We start from the raw sequence: 25,894 nt of genomic DNA on the forward strand, positions 1-25,894 counted from the left end.
TCCAGGCAAAGACAACTTGCGGAAGAAGGCTTCGCCCATCGTTTCAGTTCATGAGAAGGCAAAGCTTTAAACAGGAACATCTTGGAAAACAACATCTTCGAATCGACTCCGATTGCACGAAAGTATTGTACACAAAACGTTCAAAAGTAGGTCTCATGACTACTGTGCAGCAAAGAGGCTGTTGCACTTACCAACGGCCTTTTTTCTACTGTTCGGGGTGTGTTGTCGTGGCTCTTCTAAAAGCGTACGTTTTTTTGGCCTCCTGAATGATCCCTACACGCGCACCCCCCCGCTAAAGCGGACAATTGTCGAATACGAGATTCTCTCGGGATGTGCAATTGAACACCACGGCAAACTCCGGCATATTGTGCAGCGGCAGAAGGCACCCGGCCCGAGGAGACAGTGGATTGGGTGTCTGGTCGGCGTCACATGACAGGAGACAAAAGCGAATAAAGAACGTCTTCTGTGCCTCGGGCCACAGCGTGCGAAACTCGGTCGTCACGGCCTCCGGCCCGAAGCTCTTCAGCAGGCCTTCGTAGGCCAGCCGTAGGCTGAGCGCCTGGAGGTACATGGCGCGACGCTGCACTTCACCGCTGCCGAAGGCGTGGCGCTGCAGTCCGAGTAGGCTGTGCAGCCGCTGGAGGCAGAGGACGCTCGCATTGTAGTTCCTCCCCGCCGTGCCGTCTCGCGGCCCAGGGTCAATAAGATGTAGTGTGGGGCCCTGTTGTAGAATAATGGGCAGGGAAACGTGTTTGGAGTAAAGGAGCTATTTTACTCATAGGTTTTATAACACGACCACTCCCTCTCGCTTTTATTGATACAGTCGAACCCAGATTTTACAGTAACCAATTTTGTCATTCTTTTGTTTGCCAATGCAGATTTCATTTCTCTACACATTTAATAGAGCGTGCTGCTTTGGAAGACATTGAGGCAAAAAAAATATGTCAGCGCCTCACTCAATATAAGAAACATCGATTGGAAATATAGGCAAAATAGGGGGTCACGTGGATTTAAGTTCAATTGACGTACGCCATTGATACTAAGTTTAGACGCTTCCACGAAGAAAGACAGGCAGGCTCAGTGAGCGTGTTGTCTTCTATAAATGCCATAACAGCGTACCCTGGCAAGCTTTCGGTGTTTTTTTTTGCTCTTTGATCAATACAGCAATGCTATTTCGATTAATGCTTTAAGTGAGTTCGATTTTGTGACGTTATCGATTTAATTTAGCCATGTTCAGGTACAATCCATTTTCCAAATCTAGGTTGAACTTGGCATGTTTTCCACTCCACCACGTTCTAAGTGTAATTCAACAGGACTGGTAGACAGAGTGTCTCATTAACGCGCTTAAGTGATTTTCAGGACTACTACTTGTTCGATTTGAAGTCTCAAGCCGGAAATTTCTTACATTTCGCCACGAGAACGGCCCTACATACTTAAAAATAGCGCTACATATGGTAGCGTTACACAGACGGGACGGGCATATTCAATTGGGCCCAGAATGCTGCAGTAAAGTTTAGCTTTAATTGAATATAGTCTACATTTCGTTTTGTTGCCATCTAAAAGACGTTTACCGAATAAGCTTTTAAACAATCATTTATCACAGTAAGAAATGAATGCTTAGGCGCATGGTCTCCTTTAGCTGATAGTCGACGCTGTTCTCAATTCAGCAAGGTCGCGTGCTAAATCCACCAACTGTTTAGTGCGATGACATAGCTTTCTTCTTTTTTTAAAAAAAGTTATTTTAGGTGACTGGCTTTCCTTTTTGAAAAAAAAAACTCATGCGTGTGACTTATTCTACAATAAATATGAGAAAAAGATATTGCTTGAAACGTGACGTGAAAATAAATCCACAGTGGATTTACTCCTCCGTACGCAATTTGAATAGCAACGAGACAACCGTTTAGCTTGGAGAGTCAAGAATACTTGGCATTCTTATTTGCAAAACTGTGTAAATTTCCTTAGATGTTCCCGTCCTGCGAAAGTGAGGCCTAGCGTGCACATGCACTTTTTTCGTGGAATTGTCTAAACTTAGTATCAATGGCGTACATCAACTGAACTTAAATCCACGTGACCCCCTATTTTGCCTATATTTCTAATCGATGCTTCTTTATATTGAGTGAGGCGTTGACAATATTTTTTTTTGCCTCGATGTCTTCCAAAGCAGCACGCTCTATTAAATGTGTAGAGAAATGAAATCTGCAAATATATAGGATAGGCAAACAATGCATCAGCCTTGGTCATACTCCAGGCAGCAATTGTTTTGCCGAGGATTGTGTCATTCGCTACGGAAGGAAATCCGAATGTGTCTGATACGTCTCCTATGGTTTAACTTTGGTCAGCCAGTAGCGCAAACATTGACGAACGACGCTCACCCGTTGTCTCGCAGGCAGCGCAGGCGGTGCGACGATCTCTGCGATGTGCGCAGACAGCAGCGCCCCGACCGTGGCGTAATTGAAGTGGGACGGCACGCCCGTCGCGTATAGGTACGGTGCCAGCTGGTACACCGTAGGCACCACAATAGACTGCAGCGCCGGCGAGTACGCCAGCTCCTGGCGACGTTCGAAGCGCGAGACGTACAGTTGCGTCAGCGTAGGAGGAGACCGGGCCCGCTTCTGGTGACCGTACGCCATGACTTTCAGGTATAGGTCGATGAACTCAACGCTGCGCGCTTCGATGTAGGCCATAAGACGAACGTAGTCTTCGTCCTCTGCGTCGATGGTGGCTGCGAGCCTATCAACCTGCGATTTGGAACACGGAGGTTGCGGCCGCCGTCAGGACCGCGAGGGTTACTCGGCCTGCTTCAGTGTAGTATGAATTCATCAGTGTTACAATAATAATGCTCTAATAGCGATAACACTTAGGTGGCAGGCTTAGAATATGTTGTCCCAGTGTGGCACATTCTCTGTCGTATTTGTTAAACGAGATTGACTTTTGTTTTCTTACACTGCAAGACCTTTCACAACGCTTACTTGCACCGAATGTTGCGGGAATTCAAGCAATAGGTATGTGAAAGATAAGATTGTCACCCACCCCTTTCTAGGAAGAAGCTACGAAGAAAGCTCATACAGATCAGGGGCCAAATTCACAAAGCTTTTTGTTCTTAAGCGCTCTTTTGCCACTGGCTGGCCGCCTGAGCTAATGATATGCCCAGCATCAGGATTGGCTGGAATTTGCTTTCAGGAACACTACTATGCGTACAAGCTTTTTGTGAATACGGACCCAGATGCAGACGCTCTCCTATACACATGGTAGAACGACCACCCCAAGAAAGTCTTTCTTCTCTAGTTCGATCCCCGACCAGGGACGAATTTTTCTGCGACTACGCAGCTTTCCATTTCAGAAATCTGTATGGATTTCCTTTGAGGCTTCGTGCTATAAACGGGTAGACGACAATTTTTGGTTAATTGAACCTTCCTGCACCTTGCGGACTTCCGCAATTGATTTGCAATATTCCGGGCACCAGGTATAGATTGCGCTTCCGGATAAATCACTATAATCATGCACGCTGAGGTTTTGCAAAGACGCTCCATGTAATGATATCTTAATTTCGTACCACGTTTAGTTACAGCACTTGCCTGCGTAGTGTAGAATTTATTGATTGGATGTTTTAGTTTCGATGAGAGGCCTCTTTGGCCGCATAGGAAAAACCGCAAATGGAAGAGTGCGTGCATCCGAAGGCTGCGAAGCCGTGTACGCTTAGGCCAAACAACAAAGTGTAGCATTTGCGGGAACTGAACGGTGACTTCATCTGCACGTTTAACGGTTACAGAAGGCCATGCCGTTTCATGCATAGCCAAAAATTTCGCCATGACAATGGTCGATGGTGCTACCGGCTTCATTCTGAGTAACTATGCGCGTTGTGCTTGGAGCCGCCGGAGGTGACGCTTACATCTGATAAGCTTTAAACTGGCACGACTAACGCACTGAAAGTGACGTGAAAAAAAAAACTTTTTGGCGATGTAGCTAGACAAATGCTAGACAAATGCATCAACATTTTGTCGCACGTCTCTGAGGTCCCTAATCCATGATGTAAACTGCTTTCCCCACATTGCAATGAGGTGGTCAGGAGCTCACTCGAAACACTTCCTGCCTCCTCCAAGAGTGAAGGGCACCTCACGGTGGTCAGGAGCAGACCACAATTAGTAGAACTACATATATACATACATACATCATCATCATCAGTCTATATTTATGTCTACTGCAGGACGAAAGCCTCTCCCTGTGATCTCCAATTACCCATGTCTTGCGCTAGCTGATTCCAATTTGTACCTGCAAATTTCCTAACGTCATCACCCCACCTAGTTTTCTGCCGTCCTCGACTAGGCCTCATGACCCCTACATACCTCCCTCATGACTCATACATACATACATACATACATACATACATACATACATACATACATACATACATACATACATACATACATACATACATACATACATACATACGTAGATACATACATACATACATAGATAAGTGCACACATACACGCACACATACGTACTTAGCTGTCCCATCCCCGTCTACGTCTACCACGTGATCGGCTTGACAATTTTCCCTATTTTGACTTTGCTAATGCTAACGCATTAAAAATCCACTTCATAACGCCATATCTGTGAGCAAATTAGACGACAGCGAGCCGTATGTTTTAGTGGAAGTGTCTTGTGTAGCTGTTACAGCCATTTACGGAGCATTCGGTGAAACAACATTGATGTCTGCCTCTTGTGAAAGTTGGGCCTCGCTCGTCTACCGAGTGCACACGCTATCTTCAATTTATTTCCAGATGCGCATTGTTCATGATTAGACACCGAACAGTTTTCACAAAGAGCATGAGGGGAAGGCTGATGATGCGGTGTGTCAGCAGCTTTTTTACGATTGTTCCGTCTTTCTTTCACCCGTGTTCTTTGAGCACAATAAAATTGAATAGAAATTGAATATAATTGAACGTTTCTAGGCATTTTGAATATAAAAGAATATATAGTTTCTGCGCCGCACACGTATGAGAGGGGGCTCTATGTGAGAAACAACGGTGGCTAACAAGATGAAAGTGGTAAGGATTCTTACAAAGTTGCTATACAGCGGATGGTCCGAAGAGCAAAGTGTTTTTTGTGCCAGTGGTTGTGATGTGTGAAACTAACAATGTGGTTGTCGTTGAGTTTCAACTCTGCCAAATACTCAACGAGTGAACTAAGCTGGTTTAGAAAGGTCTAGCCCCAAAAACCTGTTTTATGCCATGAACAAGTAGCTTAATGACAATGATTCGGTGATATAAGTAGTTTCTGCGAAAAGAAAATCAAGCATCATGGCCCGCTTATTCCAAACAAAACGCCTCTATGTTCAATTTTCTGCATTCTTCGCCGTTATCGTGACTGGTTTATGGACCTATGCTATGAATAGATACATAAATGACTTAAATCATGCACTCACCTCAGCATTTTCGGATACTACCTCAAGAGTAACCATATCAATTTTCTTGCCTATGGCCGTTCGCATTGCCGTTGGAAGCCACGTGAACAGGGCGTCCGAATCGTGTGATGCCTGCCTGAGCTCCTGGTTTATGGCTTTCAGGGCACTCACGCTCTCACTGGCATCCATGAGTTTCGCGATAAGGTGAGGCCACGAGTCCGTGAGACACTTCTGGACCAGCGCGAGGCAGAACCGAGCGGTCTTCGTGGGGTCCGATGACATCCACTCCCTGGAGAACTCCAAGAACAGGACCTCCGCGTCCAGGTGCGATGCCATGTACAACGCCGTCGTGCCGACACCGTTGGCGTCGGCTAAGTTACGGAACGCTTTCGCAAAAAATTGTGCGCCAGTGACGAAAGCGGCGTCAGTGGAATGGACACGCTTGCCGACGGAACGCAGCACGGCGTTAAGCACCTTGACCCAGTCCGCAACTGTCACCTGAGGAAAGATGCCATCTAGAATTTCACTTAGAGGTCTGACCGCTTCCTGCTCGTCTTGTCCTTCTTTGGACGGTCACCATCAAGGTCGGCGTCGACGATAAGGTCGACTTCAAGGATGTTGGAGCTGTCGTCCTTGAGCACGTGTTGCAGGGCCTTCTTCAAGTCCTCACTGTTGCCCGTCGTGGTGAGCTTGCGCAGGAGAGAGCGACCACGGGAGAGCCTGAGCACCAAGTGGTCGTGGTCGTTGAACGTCTCCACGGTCATTATTGTTTGGCATCCCGAGAGGATCGCAGCTCGCACGAGATGCGAGACGAGTTCGTTGTAGCTTTGGGCGCTGCGAACCTGGTTCCAGTTCAGCTGCTTTCGCGCAGACTCCAGTGTGGCCTCGAACGACAGCGCTGTCGAGTTGTTCGACACGTAACGGTGGCAATTCCCGTAGACGTGACGCATGATACGGATTTCGCCTTGTTCCCCAGTGTTGTCTCCTGCGCGTCAGATGACCATATCTTAACCCATAACGCAACTGCTCGGAGATCGTAAGAAAGTTATGGTCCCTCCAAACAGGTAATACTCGATCACCTCACAAGTATTCCCTTTGTGAGATCGTATTCCGGCAAGTATTAACGCACTATACATTTGCTTTTACGAAAAGATGCGGCAGAGTATTATTATTCAATGTCTTATCCGCGAGGGCGTAAGTCCGATTGCAAACACTCCTTCATAGAGGACGAAGCCCCCCTCCGCCCCCCCCCCCCTCTTCGCTGTATTCCCAAGCCACCTAGCATATTAAGAAATGAACAGTCGCTGGCAGAGCGCGATACCTAACATATTTAGAAAGGAGAAAATTATTGAAAATTGGATGAAACACTATTATGAAACTGCTTTTGAATTTGCGTTAGAAGCCGCATTTTAGCAGCTCCTATCCTGAAGTTTGCAGTTAAGCCATATAGGAGTGCAGAGATGGCTGTGGTAGTGCACTCTTTCCTCAGCGCAAATAACCGATTTGTATTTTCCCGAGGAAGACATGGCTGTATTACACAAGGAAGAGGGTATTCGCTGGTAAGACGCACCAACGCTTCATTCGGTGTGGCCGAGGTAATAGACCTGCGACTATAGTGTTTCATAGTTATCATTATGTTACAGAAGGTAATGAAGAGCACTTACAGTGTGTTCAGTCGACGAATAGTAGTGTACTGTGCTATGTTGGCATTCGAGCCAGTTAGGTACATACTTGTTAAAACTAAAGCTATGTGAACCAGATATCCCTTTATTGACTGTGGTATTAGTTACTATTTCAGGGAGCAAAGGGATGACGTACATTTATTGTGATAAGGTGTCACGGCAGGTAAGGCAGGTACTGCCGCCGTCACGCTTAACCCGAACGCGGGAGCGAGCGGCCCGCGTGACTGTCAGCGCCGCGAAGCGGCACGGGCTGGAATGGAGACGAGAGTGCGGCTGGTCATGTGATTCCTGTCCACGGTATAACCAGTTGACATTTCGCATACCCAGAGACGAGTGGTGAGTACATTCCCATTTCGGAGTGACGTTCGCCGGCTCCCGCGTTTTTTTCTCGCTGAGGCGGTATGAATGAACGCACTTAGTCAGCGCATCTGCACTGGACCATGGTGCGCTCATCGGATGTCACCATGACTCAAAATAAAGGTCGTTGATTAGATCTCGGTTTGAATGCACTCCATCGTGCTTCAAAAGGGAAACGATGCAGTTTAGATGGCGCCTTCAATTTAAATGGCGCAGACAATGCCTACCAGAGTGCCAGAATGCAGCGGCTCACCCTTATATGGGGATACGCAGCCGCCTCTCGTTCCTGGGTTACCGCGTGACAGCTTATATATACCGTCGACATGTATAGCACGCCAGACCGCAATCTTGTTTCGATCTCAACCGGTGCCGGTTCGTGGTGCTGATGGTCACGCGGGCCGTCAAGCAGGTTAGGTGACTATTTGTCACAACCCCGTTTCATAAGAGGTGCCAAGAATCATCACCACCATCCCTGAACGCGCTTCTCTCAATCAATGCGCTCAACTTCATGAATGTCGTAGCAAACTCAAATGAGAAAGTCACTCTTTGGCGTTAAAAGATTTTGGCGGTAATAAGGAAAAAAATTAACATGGTTCTCGATTTATTCTGGATGCGGTAGTTTTGGAGCACGTGTGATAAAGTAGTCCAGACCCATCTGCCGAGAGGAGAAATTGGTCCTACAAGACGCTCATTGAGTCATGATTTAGGCACTTGAATTAGAGGTGATCGATGTTTTTCTGCTTTTTATATCTTTACATCATTTATCTTTGCAGCAATCCCTTTATTGTGGAGCAGCTTGTCACACAACATGCAATTTATTACGGTGGCAATTGGTGCACGTCTGTCAGTTCGTTTCTTGTAGAAATTCCTGACGCGTAAAAGAGGATTGGTATTGCCTGGACAGAGAGTGTTGCAGAAGCGACCCTAGAATTCCGATTTTAAAGCTGCATTATTGAACGTGTCGGTGCACGTTTCCGCGTGTCTGAAAATTTTGCGCGTGTGTTCACAGTCTGAAAAAAACCATATTGCTGAATCAAGTCAGCCTCACTATTTTCTTTGTGCGCCAAGTGACTTGGACAGCCTCGTAACTTGAGTGAATTCATATCTATTAATTTAAGCCAATCTAAGTCAAGCAGCTTCATGGAAATGACGATTCTTCCGCCGTGCTTACAATGATGTTACATAATGGTGACCGGCTGATAGGATTTAAGAGCACTTCTGATCCCATAACACTAGCTTTCTGTATTCACTATTCCAAGGTGTGCATAAGAGAAGTTAGTGACATAGCTGGCGATGGGTATACCTAGAGCTCCGATTCGAAAAATGAAGATGTTGAAAGCATCGCGCCGTGCGCGTATCTCCGTCGCTCTCGCGCGCTGCGTTGGGTGCGCCATGGAAGCTCTCATTATAGTACGAATCCGCTTGAGCTGGCGTTGTACAGCCATTGCGTTCGCACGTATACCAACCTTCCCAGCCGACGTCACGCATCAGAGACTCGTTGATCTTGGCCAGCCACGCGGCGATGTTGTCCCGGCGAAAGCTCCCGCCGTCCTTGCGTCGCTCCAGCCAGGAGTCGCAGACGTAACCGTAGAAGTCGCTGCACACGTCCTTACTGGTGTTGATCAGCCGGTTCAGGTAATCGCGCGCCGCTGTGCACTCGGGGGTCACGCACGCCAGCGGCGACCGGACGCGCTTGGCGTAGAAGAGAAACGCCAGGACTGCCGCCAGGAGGGCGAGCATCGCGGCACACACGAAGACCACGGCGCCGTGCAGGATGCGCTCGTCTCGAGTGTTCACGTCACTCTTGAACGAAACGTTCAGCGCTGCGTGCATTGAAACGTGTCCGCGCGTTGGTGGTGTAGAGAAAAATAGACAGGAAGAAAAAGGGTAAATGGACGGAAGTTAACAAGTTTTACAACTCTAAATATCAAGAAGAAAGTGCTTTCCATGCGCGCGCAACTAAAAGAAGAAAAAAAAAATGTACGCGTCCGCGAAGATTTGTCGCCAGCCTCACGCCATGGCCGGAAAAGGCTTATCGAGTTCGCTAAAAAAACAGTTTGACGGAGTACCTTTTAAATAGGGATATAACAACATACCCATAAGTAAAATTCAGTTCACGTATGAACCAGCATCTGAAACGGTTGTTGCACCTGTTCATCGAATGGGCGATAGTCACTTTTCACGCAATACAGCACACACTGCATGATAGGATCACGTGAGGGGCAGTGGATGCCGTTCATCGTCTTTAACAGTTCTTTTCTGCAACATAAGAAGCGTACTACGATGTGGCCATCATTTTACAGTAGATCCGTTGAGGAAAACTGGATACTGTTTAAAAATACACTGTGCGCGTTAGTAGACAAGTATGTTCCACTCGTAAATATAACGAATGATAAGTTAAACCCTTGGTTTACTAAAAAGCTTCAGCGCATGAGGAATAAGAAACAACGCTTGTATAGTATTGCTAAGAGAGGTCGCACATCAGTTGCGTGGCAGAATTACAAAGTTCATCTGAAATCGTACTGCTCAGCTTTAGGTGAAGCTAAGAAGAAATATTTTTCTAATGATCTTCCAGAGCTACTCAAAAACAATTCAGCTAAGTTTTGGAAAATAGCAAAGGGGAACAACGAATCCGATCAGGTGTCCTTACAAAACAGCAGCAATATGCCTGTTCCAGACAGCAAATGTTCATCCGCCTTCAATTCATTTTTCAGCTCGGTGTTTACACAGGAGGACAGTGCAGACATACCATGTGTTTCAGAGTTCAGCTACCAATACATGGGACCTATTGAAGTCACTTTGGATGGCCTTTCTTCTCTCATAAATAACCTTAAGATGTCTTCTTCATGCGGCGTAGATGGTATAAACTCAAAGATTTTAAAGAATACCGCATCAGTATCAAGCAAAATTCTCCTTCACATATTCAGGCAGTCACTTGCGACTGGTCACCTTCCCACAGACTGGAAGATGGCAAAAGTTATACCTGTATTCAAAAATGGCAACAGAAACTCCTGAGAAAATATTATCGTCCCATCTCCTTGACATGCATTTCCTGCAAATTGCTCGAACATATTGTCGCTTCACGGATTTACAGACACCTTGAGACTAACAAATTCTTTTTTCATAATCAGCATGGTTTTAGGAAGGGCCTCTCATGCGAGTCACAATGAGAGCACTGCAGGGGCCGATTTTTTCAGCCCGGGCCCGGCCCGGGCCCGTTTTTACGTTGGGCGGCCCGCCCGAGCCCGATCAAAACATTTATGGCGAGACGCGGGCCCGGAAATAATCTACGTTACTCGCCCCGCCCGGCCCGCCACCCCTTTACCTTAGGCCCGAGCCCGGCCCGAGCCCGACTCGAAACCGGCTACAATCATTTCAACCGTGTGGAACATTCTTGATCTGCTACTAACATCTGAACCCGATTTTGTTTCTAACGTAGTTTAAGTGATAATTTACTTTTTATTTTTCAGATGAATCTTGCGTGACCTAAAACTTCGAAAAATACAAGTTTATTAGAAACTACAAAAACGCTAACTTTGAGGCAATTAACGATGAGCTTTGCACTTTTTGTGATACATTTTTTAACCTCTTCGGCGGCCGTAGTGTTCAATCTAACTGGAGCATGTTTAAAGCTAAAGTCGCTGAATTAATCAACAAGAACAACCCGCTTCGCCGATGAATCTTAAATCACAGTGCATCATGGCTTAATGTTACTCTTAAGCGTCTAGAAAACCAAAAAAGGCGGCTTTATAAATTAGCCCAGTTACGTCCTAGTGACATGCGCTGGGAATCGTACAAACAGGCCTCCGAAAAATACATGGCCTCCCTTGAAAACTCTAATAAGAATTATCAACGAAATACCTTACTATCTATGCTGACAACCGATCCATGAAAGTTCTGGCGCTCTGTAAATCCCAAGGCTGATAACATAGTAAACCTTATCGACAGCGCTGGAGGTGCCATTTCTCCAAAAAATGCGCATCCGTTTTTAACACCATTTTTACGCGCAACACTTTTGATGACCAGAACATCTCGCTGCCAGAATTCTCATACACTGAACATACCATTATGTTTCCTATAATTATTCATTCTAGCAGTGTTGAAAATGATACTAACAAACTAAAACAATCCTCTTCACTAGGCTGCGATGAAATTACCATAAAGTTCTTGAAAGCCACAATTGTGTATTTTTAAATTAATTTAACTAGATCATTTCAGCAATCATTGGGCACGGGATCTCTTCCAGCTGAATGGTAGATCAGGCAGGTGATTCCACTTATCAAATAAGCAATATTAAGCAATCACCTATAAATTACCGGCCCATTTCCCTCACAAGCATTACCAGCAAAATAGTTGAACACATTATGTTTTCAAATCTTGGTAACTTTCTCGAATCAAATTCATTTTTTCTTCGCTATCGCAACATGGTTTTCGCAAAGCATATTTTTGAGAAACCCGACTAATATCTTTCCGTCAAAATCAATGCCATGTTTGATCGTTGTTCTCTAATTGACGGAATTTTTCTAGATTTTTCTAAAGCATTTGCAAGATATGCTATAAATTGCTTATCTACAAACTCGCCAGCTTAACATAGGCACTAAACTGCTCTATAGGCTACAAATCTTTCTTACTAACCGTTCCCAGTTTGTGTCTGCAAATAACGTAAATTCAGATCACACTGCCGATCTGGGGTCGCTCAAGGGACGGTACTAGGCCCTTTGCTCTTTCTTATTTACATTATTGTCTTTACGTGGTGTGTTTCCTCGTACATTAACATCTTTGCCGATGATTGCGTTGTCTATCGTGAAATAGCCTGCGTTGAAGATACCAAAACCCTTCAATTCGAACTTGATGCTATTAACAAATGGTGCAAAATATGGCTGACGGAACTTAACATAAGGAAATGCAAGCATATGCGCATATCTCGAACATCATCTGTTTCGTCCATTTACCACATCCCTAATACTTCTTTGTAGACGGTGTTCTCATGCCTTGGCATGAGAACACCTTGGCATTCATCTTACATCAAACCTCTCTTGGCCAGGCCTTACCCACCATGGTTGCTCAGTGGCTATGGTGTTGGGCTGCTGAGCACGAGGTCGCGGGATCGAATCCCGACCACGGCGGATGCATTTCGATGGGGGCGAAATGCGAAAACACCCGTGTACTTAGATTTAGGTGCACGTTAAAGAACCACAGGTGGTCCAAATTTCCGGAGTCCCCCACTACGGCGTGCCTCATAATCGGATCGTGGTTTTGGCGCGTAAAACCCCATAATTTTTTTTCTTGGCCAGACCCAATTTCGTATATAATTAAAACGCTAATTGAATTTTGGGGTACCTCCGTCGTAACTTCGCACAAGTACCTCCATCCATAAAACTAGTTTTGTACAAAACGCTCATTCGCCCGAAACTAGAATATGCTGCCTGCGTCCGGGATCCAAGCCACGAAAACCTAATTCGGTCACTAGAAATGCTACAAAATAACTCTACGCGTTTTATTTTTTTCTGATTACACCAGAACAGCAAGCATATCTTCCACGAAGTTAAATCTTGACCTATCATCCCTTGCATCCCGTCGTAAGTTATTTAATTTGAGCGTTTCTCACTCCATATTTCATTGACCCTCAGCTCCACAATGAGTTTATATCGCCTCCTTAGTATGTAATCTCCATCAGAAATCACACCTGCTCAACAACGCCCTAGCTACTATTCTATAAAAATAATTTTATGTGTTGGCTCGTTTATTTGGTATATATATATTGAAAGACAAATGAGAACGATGAAGTACGTTAAATGTGCCTACAATATATATATATATATATATATATATATATATATATATATGTCTTCACTGCATTTCATTGTCATGTGCATGTTAAAGCAGCTACTCATTAAGAAAGACAAACACAAAACCACTTGCTACATCAACCTTTTCACCTATATATATATATATATATATATATATATATATATATATATATATTCTGTTTCACATGCAACTCACTCCCCTCTCTAGTGCCTTTGGCCCGGAGGGTGTGTTAAATAACTAAATAAATGAACAAAGAAAGCTTGCATATGGTTGGCTACCGCACGCAGAAAAACGTGATGGGAGGGACAGCACAAAGTAGCAGTTTGGCTCAAAAAATATCAAGAAAAAACAAAGCATTGATAACAATGGCCATATATTAGGCTGTGACACACAGTATGGCTTGTAATTTTATCTGCCATAAAAACTGCAGTAAACATTCGCTCATCAACTAAATAAGCATATTATCACGCGCGCACAGACTAATATGAAAAGATCTCCCTTGCTGGCCACGAGCACACACAGTTACTACGCTGGCCTGGTGAGGAGCCCGGCAACACGAGACAACGCGTCATGCTTCGCATCAAATTAGTTTGGATTACGCGAACAAAATCTCTAGGGGCGAGCAAAGACAGCGCACGAAGCCGCCCACAATCTCGGCTCACTCATTATCAATTCTTACTTCGTATACCTATCTATTTACCATGACAATCGGTACTTCTCCTTTAGGGCGTAATTGCAACTTTTTTTTTCTCGGCCCAAAACTTTTTATTGCGATAGCAATTATATGGACACTTGAACCGGATTTCTGCCGTCGGCGTCGCCGTCGTCGTCGCCGTCGCCGTCGCCGTCGCCGTGAGGTTCCCTATAGATAAAATCTTCGCCGCGCGCCGTATGCCCGAGAGGAAGCGTGCGGAGACGCGCGCTATCACGGAGAGCGAACGCACTCAATCTCCCACGCGCAAGCAAGGAAGCAGGAAGCCAGCGCCGGAGGGAGCAAGGGGGGAGGGGGGGGGGCGCACTTCTCTGCCAACAACCGCGCTCGTCGCTCGCTCGCACCGTCTCTTATCTCTACACGGCTCTGACCTTTAAGTGCATTCGCCGCTCAGTTTCCGTTGAAGCGATAGACCGCACGTACCTTCGCCCGCTGCGGCGTATGCTTGCTGCCAGCGTTTTGACAGTCGTTGTCTGCTGTCATTCAGTGTGATCTCTTCGTGTTTGTGCGCGCTCACACCACGCTTGTTCATTCAGTTCGTAATAGTCGGGCCACATTTTCCAACGCACGCTACACACGCAATGCTGCCCGGATCGGCAGTGCAGCGCTACAGGTGTGTCCCTTCGCACGCGCTGCCCACGGGAAGCGCTTCTCATCAACACCACCGTTTCACACGCGCCTTCTCGTGGTCATCGAGTCTCTCTTCATGTCGGTCTACTTACGCCGCAGCACACCTGCTTACTTAATCAGCTCATGTTCACTACAATTCATATTGCTACCAAAGCCGCTCACCTTACTTCGTATGACATTGCTGTGTTGCTATCGCATTCATTGCTTCGCCCTTAGGGCGAAACTGTGACATTTTTTTTTCAGGCCCAAAAGTCGCCAGTGATAAATCTTTAGTGTATGAGCGCACCAGTGGGGCGTGTAGTAGAGCACTGCACGGGCCGATTTTTCCAGCCCGGGCCCGGCCCGGGCCGGGAAATAATCTACGTTACCCGCCCGGCCCGACCCGTCGCCCCTTTATCTCAGGCCCGAGCGCGGTCCGAGCCCGGCTCTAAACCGGACCGAACCCGGCCCGAGACAGAAAAAAATTGGTGAGTGGCATAACAAAAATAAAATAAAGAAGAGAATGAATGGAATGTATTCTTAAGGCATAAATACATGTCATATGCAATTATGAACATCATTTGAGCGGTCTTAACGCAAATACCAGCGCGCGAAGTAGTACGAATGACCCTGCCGAGCTGTATCGCCAGCAGTTTCCAACGGTGCGACCTTGATGCGGCCCAATCCACTTCTATCGCAGCGCCGCCACAGTATTTTTCCACGTCGGGCGCCTCACTGCAAAGGATGCGCTGCCCCAGCCGCTCATCTCACTCAACCGTATTTCAGTACACTATAGCCGAAGCGCAGCCACGACCGGTCGTGAGCGCAGCACATGGATGGAGTAAATGAAGAAAGCATCTCGTTCCTGCATGGTGCAGCGTAATGCGCTGCTGCTAGGTGACGGGTTGAGAACATGCGTGCAATCATGGATGGACGCAGTGCCATATTTCAGCCGCGTCACGAATTCTCTTATCTTACCAGTCATCGTTTTACCAATTCGCCTTTGAAGAATCAGCAATCGCGAATGCACTTGCACCGCGCTGAGAGCTTTAACTACATTGATTTAGGTAAGGAATACAATGGCACCCTTTGGTTTGAGTTGACTTCGGTCTTTCTGGACTTTTACATTCTGTTCAAACAGCGCAAAATACGACGGAAGAATAAAAAGGAAGTACACAGGGGTAGCACTGCTAGATTCCAGCTGCGCCGGGGCAGCAGGTTTTTCAGAGTCGAGACGCGCGAGGATAACTCGCCGCACGTTACATGCACACCACCAGAAAGTCCGAGGCCGGCCCGGGCCCGGGTCAAAAAGCACATGCGAACCATATGGTTGCGTTCGAGTGCCCTCGACGACAGTAACCACCTTGAAACGTGGTACGCGCGAGCGGCGCATGACGGCGCCAGCGGTCGAGCGCTGGGCTTGAGCGCAAATAGAAACACGCGGCCCGGCCCACGGGCCGGGTCGGGCCCGGGCTTTCGGGTAAGCCCGAGCCCGTGCAGTGCTCTAGCGTGTAGATATTTGCGAGGCGCTGCTGCAGGGGGCTGCTGTTTACGATACTGCCGCCTAAACGCACGCCCACGGCAGCGCTCAAGTAGAGCGCCGCATGTTTTGGGGGTCCCGCTTCTTCGGCCCGCTCTCACCACTCTGCTGTAAACCTCAATACGATGCAGATACTAAGAAAGACTTAACTTATGTTTCTCGTACGAGCGTGTCTGTCTGGACCCCCTGCTTTGAGACAGACACAGCAAAATGTGCTAACTTTTTCTGGGGAATCTATAGCTCTTAATATGCTTATTTGTAGGTACTGCAGAGGATGACGGGCTTTGCCCCCGTTTAACGGCAACTTAAACTTCTGTCCAAAAGGAATTATAGTGGCCAATAGAGAAATGGTAAAGTTTTTCGTTAGTATTTGGCCCGCGTCACTGGGGCACACATAACAAGGTTTACCGCTTCGCAGTGCGTCTTCGGCGATCTGCCAGTGGCACGTTATTCGGCGACGGGAGGAGTACGTTCCACGTCGGAACGCTGTGCGTGTGGGCCACCCAGCCATGAACAAGCTATACCGTGAAATTGAATACTTAACCCCAAGACGAGTTCGCAGTAACAACGTGTCATTAATAATGGGCTGCGGCTGCTAACGTGGCTTCTACAGTCTAAGCCACAGATCGGAAGTCACTTGAAAGCGATATTACCTAGCGCCTTCTTGCAACGCCGAGGTGGCGCCGCGCCCTCTTCTCTCCCACGCATTTTGCGCAAATCCACTGCCATGGCGCTGTTACATCGCGCTCGGCGCTCCTCATTGCTCGTTCATTTCGGGGATGCGACAACAATGTCTTCTGGACCCACCAGTGCGTCATGTATGTGTGTCACTCACATTATGGCGTTTGTTGTTCTGCGGGTGGCGGGCAGTGCAGCCAGCTGCGTGTATTTCTGCGGCTAGCTTGGTCGGGCCCGTAAATGAATTATAGAGCCAAATAAATACTTCCGCAAGTAATGAGACAAGGAGGACGAGTGAATAAGCACATATGCGCGTCATAGGCGACGCTTAGTCCGTAGGTCAAGCACTTGATTTGTAATTACGTTCTAATCTAAGTAGACGGCTGGTTACTGGTCGTATCACGCCACGTCTGACAAGCTGGAAGGTCTTGTGAAGCTCCAGCATTGGTCCTCGGGAGCGCTCAAACGTCTTTACTGTGAAAAAGATGCGGCTGTCATTTTACTCTTTCTATGATTAGAATTATTGGTTATTGATTGATGATGTGGCACATCGGGTTTCGTTAAACTTTGGTTCACGTACCCACTTGCCCATTTAAACGTTATTTGATTACTTGTATAACTAATTTGTTCACATTTAATTCAGTTAAATGACACCCATATTAGGACATCCGTATGTAGGCAGAGCGCTCGACGGTGACGACGATGATTAGCGCTTGAAACGGGGCACGTCATACCGTTACATGCGTCGATCCGCTGCTAAACATTTTTACACATTTGTGCGCCAATAAGAAAATATTCAGAAATGAGGCAAGGAGTCCTAATGCACGATCCTGCCTGCGTATAAATCAAGGGAACAAGTTTCCTTCTGGCACCAACGGCTTACCTCTGTAGTCAGAACTCTCCCAGATAGAGCGAAACGGACTACATAGCTTAATTCCAAGCAGCGACTAGAGTGACTCTAGAGCAAGAAGGCAAGTGACGAAAAGCTGTCCTAATCTGTGATTTAGGTGCGCCCTAATGAGAACCACTGAGGTTAAAATTAAGCTTCGAACCTACGTCTCCTCAGGTGCATTTGTTTCCACACCAGTAAAGTGAAAACGCCAATTCGAACGGTGTTCTGGACACGAGCTTGCTGGCTCATTTCATTTTATTATGTTGTTCGACAGCGTATTTGCCGCAAAAAAAAAAGCAACACCTCTCCAACAAGCTCCTTGCTCCGTTTTACAAGGCTGCTTCTAGGTTATCACATCTAATGTGGTTCGGAGACAGGCTCCATCAACTTACGGCAGAAGGACCAGATAAACGTGGTACTGATGTGGCTCTTCCGTCCAGACTCCAGATGTGTGGTAAAGCTGGCCCCATGGGACGCGCTGTCCGAGTCTTCTGTCTTCTTCCTCTGTGATACCCTTCGCTCCATCCCTTTGCCGCCTGCGGGAATCCCCCTTTCCTCATCCGCAGCGTTAGCGACCTGTGGGGTGCGGGCGTTCATAAGACCCCCAGGAGCACACAGCTTAACTCCGAGAATACTCGGTAAGAACGCATAAGTGCATCATCGCTTAATCTTAATAATGAGAAGTTGAAATGTTTAGATATCGTGGTCACCTTACCAGGTGGCGCAATTAATTTCTAATCATTCTAAGTTGTTACGTTGCTTGTTGGCGTCGCATTTCACCGAACTTGATTGTGTGTGTGTTTTCACCTAGCGCACATACGTGTTCTTTCAAGCAAATGTCAGTTATTCTACTCCTGCGTCATCTTATTGCACTGTTTCGCAATATTATCGTATATGTGAATCAATAAGCTCCGTAGTCAATCGCTCTGCACAAGGCTTACTTTAGTTTCAATTGAAGGAAATGTACGTATCTTCGCAACACGTATAAGGAAATCATTTCAGTGCCAGGTGTGACTTAAAAAAATACAAGATCGCAAGTGAATGCGACGTGGTGCTGATTGACAACGGCGACCACTTCAGCACAGTACCTGCGAATGCAGTGGAATGATTTTTTTTCCCTGAAGCGCCTTGAGGAAGCATTATGTACTCAATATTTTGCGTAGTATTAGCCGGTCATTCAATAACCACAACAAATATGAAATTAATAAGCGCCTCGGTGAGTCAGTAATTCGTTCTATCCGGCTTCATTCATGCGAATCTTTCTTTGCGGGCCGTTCCGGATTTTCCTGACCGTGACTGCTGGGAGCTTTCGCTGTATTCGCAAATAGAATCACATAAAAACACTCAATTAGGTGCGCGATGGTTGGATTCAAAAACTGCGCCCAAGCCCAGCAGTTCGATGCTACAGCCATTAGGCGACAATTGCAGGCATACTTCGATCGTGCAAACGCGAAGTAGCTCTGTCAGATGATCACGGCGTGGGTGCTACATTGCGTAGTCCGGGTACACGATATTGCATGCGCGCGCCCCAGTTTTTTTTTTTTTTTACACCAAAGACACAGCAATGAAATGGGCAAGTTTATAGCATGTAATTACACTTTTAAGAAAACGTTCGCTTCGCATGATTTCTAAGATTTTCGTTGTGTCTGCATAATTTTTTCTCTTCTGTTCTTTCAGAAAACTTTCGGAAATACGTATAAAAAGCGAAAAGAAAAGTAGCGTAATGGTTGCTGGAATGGTGAAGCGGCTGACGAGTATTTCAACAACAAGAAAAGTCAATGGGTTGCAGTAGGGACAAAGAAAAAAAAAGGCGAAATAAACAGGTGGGAAGACACCAAAGAGACAAAGAGAAGAGAGTAAGGAAGTCTGAGACTACAGCTCTCAGTCTATGCCTTGTTGCTGATTACACTCAGGGGCGGATCCAGGTTTTTTCTGAGAGGGGGGTCAGCTTCTGTCAATGATGATGATGATGATGATGGTAGTAGCCTTTCTTATTTACCGAAATTTACCGTTTTTGCTCACGATAAACCCGCTTTTTATACGGCTAGAGCAACACCTGTAGCCCTCCGTGGTGGCTCAGTCAGCTCAGGCGTTGAGCACGAGATCGCGGGATCAAATCCCGGCCACGGCGGCCGCATTTCGATGGAGGCGAAATGCAAAAACGCCCGTGTGCTTGCGTTGTAGTGCAGGTTAAAGAACCCCAGGTGGTCAAAATTAATCCGGAGCCTTCCACTACGGCGTGCCTCATAATCAGAACTGGTTTTGGCACGTAAAACCCCAAAAAGAGGAAGAAGACCTGTAGCGAAGTCAGGTATCGGTTTCTCCGAGCTTATAGGAAAAGGGCGTTACCCAATACAGCCATGTGCTTGGCGGCTGCGCCTGATAATACAGGGTGTTCAAAACTAAGCTTTATGGTTTTCCTAAAATTAGGCACTGGGAGGCATGCGAAGACCACCTGTGCAAATAAGTTATGTGGCTAGGGGGGCACAAATTTAGATGATAATTATCGCTGTCAGCAGCCCAATTAACTAAAATTGAACAATAATTTTTTTGTTGGCTGCAGTAAGTGGGTATGTTTGTATTGAAAACTTAAAGACAGTCGAGTTTCTACACAGTATCAGTCGGAAGAATTATTCTAGCGTGACCGTGCTCCGAGATATCCGACGCCAAATTTCAATTGTCCTACTGCGCAGAATAATCGAGTCGACGCGAGAGCGGTTTATATATATGCTTTGCGTTGCTGCGGAAGGGAGGCATTTTGGACATTTTTAGGGCATTGACATCTTCATGGGTGAAGTGTTGTCATTACATTTGTGCATGACAACACCAAACTTAAAGCAGCAGTATGAAATATTGGTTAGCATAGCTAAAAAGGTTTCTGCTGTTGATGGTGCAGTTGTTGCTCTTGATTTCAATAAAACTTACAGTACTTGGAAATCAGCCGTCACTTTATTTGCGTAGCCCAGACAAGGACCATGCCCGGTCGTCTAGTCACCATTACGCACGCGTACTGCCCTCCGGCTTCTCCGCTCGCGCCATTATCTCGGCATGGCAGCTGCCGCCATCTTTACAGGCTGCGCGGTCGCGTGTTACGACAGCGGTTACGGGCTCATAGATTTTTTTTTCATTTCGCCAGCCGTGAGGGGAAGGTGGACAGTTACTATCTTTTCCAATGCCTCCATCCCGTTGTCAGACTAAACGCCGAATGCAACAGCCACGTCACATCAGGAAGAGCTTTGCACCGATCCTCACTCTCTTGCATGCGTAATCATGCGAACGACAATTAAAATTTGGAGTTGGATTTCTCGGAGCACAGACACGCTAGAAGAATTCCTCCAATAAAACTGTGTAGAAACACGACTGCCTCTAACTTTTGAATACAGACATACACACTTACTGCAGTCAATAAAAAGTTAATTATTCAATTTTGGTTAATTGGGCTGCTGACAGCGATAATTATCATCTCACTTCGTGTCCCCCTGGCCAAATAACTTATTTGGCAGGTGGTCTGCATGTGCCTCCCAGTGCATAATTTTAAGAAAGCCATAAAGCTTAATTTTGAATACCCGGTATATCTAGCCTGTATTGTTTTTTAAAATAAAATTTGGGATGATTTTTGCTGGTTCATTATAAATGCTGAAGCACGGGTCCGTCTTTGGAGTTCTGTTGGGACACCTTGATTTCCTTAAGAAAATTCTTTGTGTTCGGCTGAGACACCTTCGTTTGCTTTGGAGGTAACGCTCCGCTCCAATGCGGCAACCACTACGCTGGTTGTTTACGATATGCGAATCACCGCGTATGAACACTCACGCCGCCACCTACAAGAATAACGATGTGGCGTAGTAGCCGAGAGCGCGAGCCAGCGTCTTCATGTTTTGTTTCCCACGCGACGTCATCCTTTTACACAAGGCGCGCATCTGCTCCCGTTTCTCTAACCACGCGACGCCATCCTAGGCCCGCGCGCTGGCGTTGGCCGCTGACGTCACGCTCCCCCACTTCGCAGCCGCGGCTCGAGGCTTCGCCCCGCTCCGCAAGAACGCCCACTCAGATAAACGTATCCGCGGCGGATTTGAGCCTCCTATGCTTAATTTACGACAATAAAACTGCGAAGTTACAATGAAAAACTTGTAGCGTACGAACGGTACTGTGCCCGTACTGGATATTGTCAACGTGTAACTGTGATCACAATGAGTGCTACAGTTAAAAAACGTTGCCTACGCGTAGTTCTTATAGTTTAGCTGTTAGTTGTTATTATTTATATATGAACACTTCAGCGAGAGATCTCTTTCATTAAGCAGGTTGGTCGCGGAACCGATGACTGCCAATGAGGCAACCCTTGACACCGCAAGGGGAAACTAAGTTAATCAGGCACGAAGGCGCTCGAGCAGACCTCCGCGTGCTTGGCAAAAGGGCCGTCCCCTCGTTCATTCGACGTCACCGACGGGACGAGTAAGGCACGGCAAGCGCCAGGAGGTCCAAGGTGTTCATGAGAAAAAATAACTATGGCAACGTCGCGACACCAAACTCCTACGGAATACAACTAAGCGTGTGAGCGAGCTAGCTTTACTTCTACATGGCTGATCCCACTGGTACTCGCCAAAAATACTTTTGAAGAATGCTGGTGGCCATGTTTTTTTTTTGCGACAGGGCCATCCCCCGGTCAGCGAGGGGGCGATACAGAAATCTGAGGGGGGGGGGGGGGGGTCAGGACATCCGGACATCCCCCCTGGATCCGCGCCTGATTACACTGCATGGTTACAATTAAAACAAGGTACAAGATTTCGCCACTACTTACCGGTGTTGCAGACTTTTCAGCTGTGGTAGCCCCCTTGATATTTGGGTCTCTGTCATCAGGACGGGCAGCAGTAGCTGAAAAAGGGTTTGGTCATGCCCATTGTATATATATATAAATATAGCACTATAACATTGCTCATTTTAAATGTGGCCCTCAGTTCGTTAAGCGCACAACCAATGTGGCGTAGTATGTAGCAGAAATTTTATTTCTTTTCTATTGGTTGGCGCAAAATAATTGATAAAGTATTCCTTGCCCAGCAAATAAAATAAATTAGACAACGGAAGAGGCTAGTGTTCCCCTCGTGCGCACAAGACGGATGCTTGGGTCCCAGAAAACACAAAGGAGGCTTTGGGTTCTGAAACACGCTCGATGCTTGCGTTCGCTAATAGAAAATTCTCTATTGAGTCCTCTTTTATCGCGTTACAGGTAACTCCTTTCTGTTGAATGTCAATCTGTCATGTTACTTTATGGCCCATAATCTACCCACAAGAGTGGTTCGCAGGAAGATGATGGAGACCTGAAGGGATCAACAGTGAAAAAGGAACGTCTCAGGCAAAAACCAGTGTGCCGACAAGGAGACTTCGTTAGTTGAATAGCGCAAATGACGAAATATGAAGGACACACCGACATGACAGGACCACGCACTGAGAGGAAGTGACGTTTTATCCATCGGAACGAAGTCCTTTTCAATTTAAAATTTACCCTCGTGCGTGCTCGTTGATGTGACAGATCATGATGTCACATATCACGTGGCAAGTGATGTGATGACATGTGATGACAGGACAACGCGCTGAACAGCAAGCGACGTTTTACGGATCAGAATGAAGTCTTTTTGTTTAAGGCAACATGTGATTAATCCGAGGCATTTTTTTATCAAACACGGCGCTGAGTGCATGAGTGCTCCTTCAATATGATTGTATCAGAGTGAATTTGACTTTCTTAAGTAATTCTGCTGTTCAACTCGCAGTCAGCGTCCCTCTTTTTCATGCACATTCGGATAAAACTCATCGTAAGCAAACCTATCAAATCCGGTATTCTCTGTAGATAAATGCAGGCGTTATTTTTATATGCTTGTGTAAGACATTGGCCAAGCGTATGGCACCTCAAAAAAGCTCTTGGAACCCGCCGTGGTTGCTCAGTGGCTATGGTGTTGGGCTGCTGAGCACGACGTCGCGGGATCGGATCCCGGCCACGGCGGCCGCATTTCGATGGGGGCGAAATGCGGACATACCCATGTAATTAGATTTAGGTGCACGTTAAAGAACCCCAGGTGGTCCAACTTTCCGGAGTCCCCCACGTCTACGGCGTGCCTCATAATCAGATCGTGGTTTTTGCACGCAAATCCCTACAATTTAATTTAAAAGCTCTTGAAAATTACTTTTGTATGTTGAAAGTTTAACTGTTTTCCTTTGCAAGATGACTACTGTGCGAAGACCAATTCGTATTGATCAAGATGTGTAGCACTACCACAAGAAAACAATATGTGTACCCGACCGCTAATACATTAATCTTTGTAATCAGTTAGAAATTTCCATACTATCCCTGATTGCTTTGTAAAAGGGTTTGAAAATGTACGGCACCTTTTCTAGTTTATAAGAGCCCACTCCGTGGTAGATGCGCTTAGTTACAGTAGAGATTGTTATAAAATTAGATAGGGGTACTTTGACTTAGCCAGAAATTCTCTTCCAAGCCCTTGATTAAAGGTAAGCATTTCTTCTTTTGAAAAGAAAATATAGCCGCTCAGCTGGTATAGCGTTAGAATCACCGCTCAAATACTGCCTGCATGCGAGTGAAAAAAACCTTTTATGTTAGTCAGGAAAGTGAGTGTGGGTTAGAGCTCCTTGAAGAGAAGCCAGCTTCTCTCACCGTTGATATAATGCCCGAATCGTCATATTGAGGCAATGAAGTTACACGAGGATCCTTACCTGCAACCGCTGTCCCCTCATTTCCCGGCGTCACCGAAGCTACAGCTGGTTGGTCATGGCCACCGCTTGTTCCCACAGTAACCTGGGAGTCTTGCGACTTCGGTGCAACGCCTGGGGTTCCTTCGGAAGTGGACCTGTCCGATGTATTTGTTGACGTCATCGGCGTGACGCCGATTGCGCATGTTTGCGAGTTTTCTACCGGACCTACATCGTGCATTGCCGTTGGGATTGCCGGGCTTGTCGATGCCGACCAACTGCTGCCTTTTCTCTGTGAAACACGTGAATCGACCTTCTCTGCTTCGGCTACAGCATTTGGCGCTTCGATTACGCGTGCTTTGGCGGTGATACGCTTCTTAGATTTTGGCTTGTGCCTGCAACGAACAGATATACCCTTCAGGAAAAGCGCTAGATGCATACAGAAAAGAAACAATGCTCTACCTCGTGTATAACCTGAATGCGTGGTTTAACTTTATGTGGGTCAGCACTCTTAGGTTACTTCACACACTTTCCAGCATCTATCTATCTATCTATCTATCTATCTATCTATCTATCTATCTATCTATCTATCTATCTATCTATCTATTATCTATCTATCTATCTATCTATCTATCTATCTATCTATCTATCTATGTCTCTGTCTGTCTGTCTATCTATATATCTATCTATCTATCTATCTATCTGTCTATCTATCTATCTGTCTATCTATTATCCTATCTATCTATCTATCTATCTATCTATCTATCTATCGATCGATCTATCTATGTCCGAATCTAACCGTTTCCCTTTCACGCCACGCGACTTGAGTGGCTGGGTATGCGCCGCAGTTCAATTAAGGGAAGCGCGACAGAGGAGCCCGTCGGGAGTGCACGTCTCATAAATGACGCGTTGGGGTGGTGGCAATACGGTGTATCGCTGGATTGCTTCAATGCTGGTGGAATTCATGTCGACATTGATCCTGAAATGGCTGCTGCTGAATTTTTTCTCAGCAAAATCGCCTCTTCAAGCACAGAGAACGAGCAGCGCTAGCTAATATTCAAAGTTACCTTTAGCAAGCGACCTTGCATAGAAGCCTACAGGGTAGTTGGAAAGTAGCTAGGTTACTGTCGCAATTACTGTCGCGGACACCTTTACAATCTCTGGAAAGATTGTACAATTTTTTCATGTTTAGGCCAATGTGATCGTCAACATTAGTTCTTTATTATACCTAATAATCTTCTGGCGTACACGCGTGCGCTTCTTTTTATATCGACACTCATTCTGCTACTTTATCATCTACGACTTATCTACACTACCCATTATGCGACATGCTCATGACCTGCTATTAGGTCATATTTGTCAACTCCAGCGGTGAACAATTCCTCTTTAATGTTGCACGACAACACTAGCAAAACATCACAGCATAAGATCAAGGCAATATAGGAAGTTTCGTTCTGAATGGGAGGCTGCAAAGGGCTTGCGCTCTTTTGTTCATCAGACGTTCTTTTTT

At 46.3% G+C, this 25,894-nt stretch overlaps 1 protein-coding gene across 1 annotated transcript; it reads right to left on the reverse strand.

Annotated features, from left to right (window-relative positions):
• Positions 1–5,822: 5,822 nt before the first annotated feature.
• Positions 5,823–9,187, reverse strand: LOC119463782 (uncharacterized). Its single transcript, XM_037724606.2, has 2 exons — positions 8,913–9,187; positions 5,823–6,392 (listed from the first exon to the last, which is right to left on the reverse strand). The coding sequence occupies exons 1-2, from the start codon at positions 9,184–9,186 to the stop codon at positions 5,935–5,937; spliced, it is 732 nt and encodes a 243-aa protein (XP_037580534.2). The 5' UTR covers position 9,187; the 3' UTR covers positions 5,823–5,934.
• Positions 9,188–25,894: the final 16,707 nt, after the last annotated feature.

Source organism: Dermacentor silvarum, chromosome 9 (assembly GCF_013339745.2).
Source record: "Dermacentor silvarum isolate Dsil-2018 chromosome 9, BIME_Dsil_1.4, whole genome shotgun sequence".
NCBI classification, from domain to species: Eukaryota; Metazoa; Arthropoda; class Arachnida; order Ixodida; family Ixodidae; genus Dermacentor; species Dermacentor silvarum.